The sequence below is a fragment of the Daphnia pulicaria genome, chromosome 6, assembly GCF_021234035.1.
Source record: "Daphnia pulicaria isolate SC F1-1A chromosome 6, SC_F0-13Bv2, whole genome shotgun sequence".
Taxonomy (NCBI): domain Eukaryota; kingdom Metazoa; phylum Arthropoda; class Branchiopoda; order Diplostraca; family Daphniidae; genus Daphnia; species Daphnia pulicaria.
In genome coordinates this window covers 23884809-23887581 of record NC_060918.1, presented here as the reverse complement: position 1 = coordinate 23887581, position 2773 = coordinate 23884809, and the positions used below count along the sequence as shown (strand labels likewise).

The 2773-nt window shown below is 39.9% G+C and overlaps 1 protein-coding gene across 1 annotated transcript; it reads right to left on the bottom strand.

Moving 5' to 3' along the window:
- Positions 1–1352: 1352 nt before the first annotated feature.
- On the bottom strand, positions 1353–2767 carry LOC124342836. Its single transcript, XM_046796020.1, has 3 exons — positions 1904–2767; positions 1697–1831; positions 1353–1626 (listed from the first exon to the last, which is right to left on the bottom strand). Exons 1-2 carry the CDS (start codon positions 2575–2577, stop codon positions 1828–1830), a joined length of 678 nt encoding a protein of 225 aa, XP_046651976.1. The 5' UTR covers positions 2578–2767; the 3' UTR covers positions 1353–1626; positions 1697–1827.
- Positions 2768–2773: the final 6 nt, after the last annotated feature.

Sequence of the window (2773 nt, the reverse complement as noted above, 5' to 3'; positions counted from 1 at the left end):
AAGTCAGCTGTTCGATCCTCGGTGACATCTTATTTATTTTATTTTTTTATGAAGTTATTAAGAGTTGAAAAATAATATATACATGATTTTGTAAATTTAATAAACAGAGCGTCCTGTTCTAAGCGCATTTTTTTCTGTTTAAGATTAAACACATCCATTTAACTATCGTTTTTTTTTCCTCATTAGGCCTACGTAGCGGTTTACTAGCTAAAATTTGAACATACAGTAAATTAAGACAGGGAAAGTCCATGTTGATTGACCTTTCCTAGAGATTACCTGGGCAAGGAAGAAGAGAGAAGAGTACGTAGTGAGAATAACATTATTATTTACATAATGGACGAAACTGATGAAATGCCGTAAAATGCGCATATATTACCAAAAATTCGTATAAATAATAGGAACAGTTGGCCGAAAAGTGGAAGCCATGTGCTACGGAACCGTAAGTCAGCTGTTCGATCCTCGGGACAACTTTTTAATTTTATTTTTTAAGAGAGTTATTTAGAGTTTGAAAATAATAAATACATGATTTTGTAAATTTAATAAACAGAGATTCCTGTTCTAAACGCAATTGATTTTTTCTGTGCAAGTTTTAACAGATCCATATAACTATTGTTTGTTTTCCTCATTACTTAGCGGATTACTTGTAATTCGCACATACAGTCAATCAAGACAGGGCAAATCTATCTTGATTGACTTTGCATAGGGAGATTACCTTGGAAAGGAAGAAGAGAGAAGAGTGCGTAGTGAGAATAACCATATTTTGTACATTACAGACTAAACTGATAAAATACGCATTTATAATGACCAAAAATTCGCTAATCTAAGGGGAACAGTTGCGCCAGTGGTTGGAGCCTTGTGCCTTGTGCCTTGTGCTACGGTACCGTGAGCCAGCTGTTCAATACCCGGGGTAAGATTTTTTTTTTTTTAATTTTTAAGGGAGTTTTATGAAGTTGGAAAATATTACATACATGATTTTGTAAATTTAATAAAGAAATTTCTGTTCTAAACGCATTTTTTTCCATCTGAAAAATTTGATTTTAGACTACTCACTATTTTTTTACAAAAATCTCCTAAACTATTAAACGTAAACAATCGCAATGTGTACCAGTAGAATTGATGCAAAATTCCACATGAGTGGAATGGAGTTAATGAGAGCTAGGTAATTAACAACGGTATTCAGAAAAGGTTGAATACAGAGTCCATCAACTTTTCTTAATTTTTCCGCTTAAACTACTAATTTTTATTTTTATGAAACGAAAATGAAGCCGCAAAGAGTGGGGGTGGGGGGTCAACTCCAACTCGTAAAAAACTAAATTCATCGAACTGATACGGGAACAATAGTGTCGATAAATAATCAAAGACAATAATTTTGATGTTGACAGGAATGAATCGTATATTGCTTACCATAATGTTTAAGTAATTAATAAAGCAAGACGCTGAAGGGGATTACCAAATTCTATAAAAATAAATTTCAGCAGTTTGACCCAAGTTAACAGTTTGCATAGGAATCAGGATTAAGGTCCTCGAATCTAAAGAATCCGCCGCAAACTCCGTCCTGGACACTGGGTAGAAGAGCTGGATTGTCTCGGATCAACCAGGCCAAACCGCAACCGCAATCAAAAGGATCTGTAGAAAAATGCGAGTCAGTATATCATGTCAGCAACATACGGCCATGTCTCAATCAATTTTGAATTACTTCCAGTGACGAAAACTTGACCTCCAGAACCGACAGGCTGAGCGGCCATCTGCTGCAGCATCGATTTGAAGACGTCCTCCCTAAACTCGGTCAGTTTATTGTTCTCCAAGTAGACAAATGCCTTTGAGTAGTCACCTGCCCAAAAAGATGTAAAAAAAGATAAACAGAGAAAGACATTTTATTTGCGTTACTTAAACACAGGCTTACCCAAGAAAGCCCCTCCTTCGATCCCTGGCGGGCAATCCGATATTTTTGAGGCCGACCAAGTTAACAGGTGCGTTGAAAATCAAATTTGATTGGCTCATGAAAGGGATGGCGTTGAAACTGACGTCATACAAAGCCAATTTAGAGAAAGAGGCGATCCTTGGGACTTTGGTCATCGTGTACTCATTCGACAAAACCAATTTCTGCAATGAACTGGACGACGAGGAACTGGCAACGGAAACTAAAATGCTGTTGACGGCCGCATCGGTCAACCCGTTGCCTTCCAATTGCAACAGCTCCAATCTGGCCGGAGTCAAATCGGGAAAGGTGACATTTTCCAGTCCTGTGCAGTTGACGACAATCATTTCCTTGAGGGCGGGTAAGGTAGAAGTGGGTAGGCTTTCGATGGCTTCCATTTTATCGCAATCGTCAATTCTCAAAGTGTTGAGAATTAAAAAATCGTTCAGGTATTGCATGTCCGTCTGTCCGGCCAGATCGCAGTTCAAGATGCCGAAGACGGTCGTGTTGTACCGCGTGAATTCAAAAGTCGAAGGCGCAATAGTGAGGCCGAGTTTGGGGGAAGCATTGACCTGGCAGCCCAGGTAAATGCGTTCAACGCGTTTGTCTTTCAAGAGGTCGGTGGGCAAATCGACAGATCCCGAACCAGAGGCCGTCATAAGACGACCTGGTATATAGGTCGATGTTTCGGGTGCGGTAAAAGACGTTGGCAATATCGGCGACGGGAATATCGACGCAAGTGACTTCGATCCCGTTGGCAGTCAATTCGCACAGGCAAGGCGAATAATCTTCCGGGCAGGCAGCCCGTTGTTGGCGCAATGCGCCCTTACTGTTATGTACTGTTGGCCTTACGTC

Excerpts from the sequence above, each read along its gene's own strand:
- LOC124342836 (XM_046796020.1), bottom strand. The coding sequence starts at position 2,577 with ATGACGGCCTCTGGTTCGGGATCTGTCGATTTGCCCACCGACCTCTTG.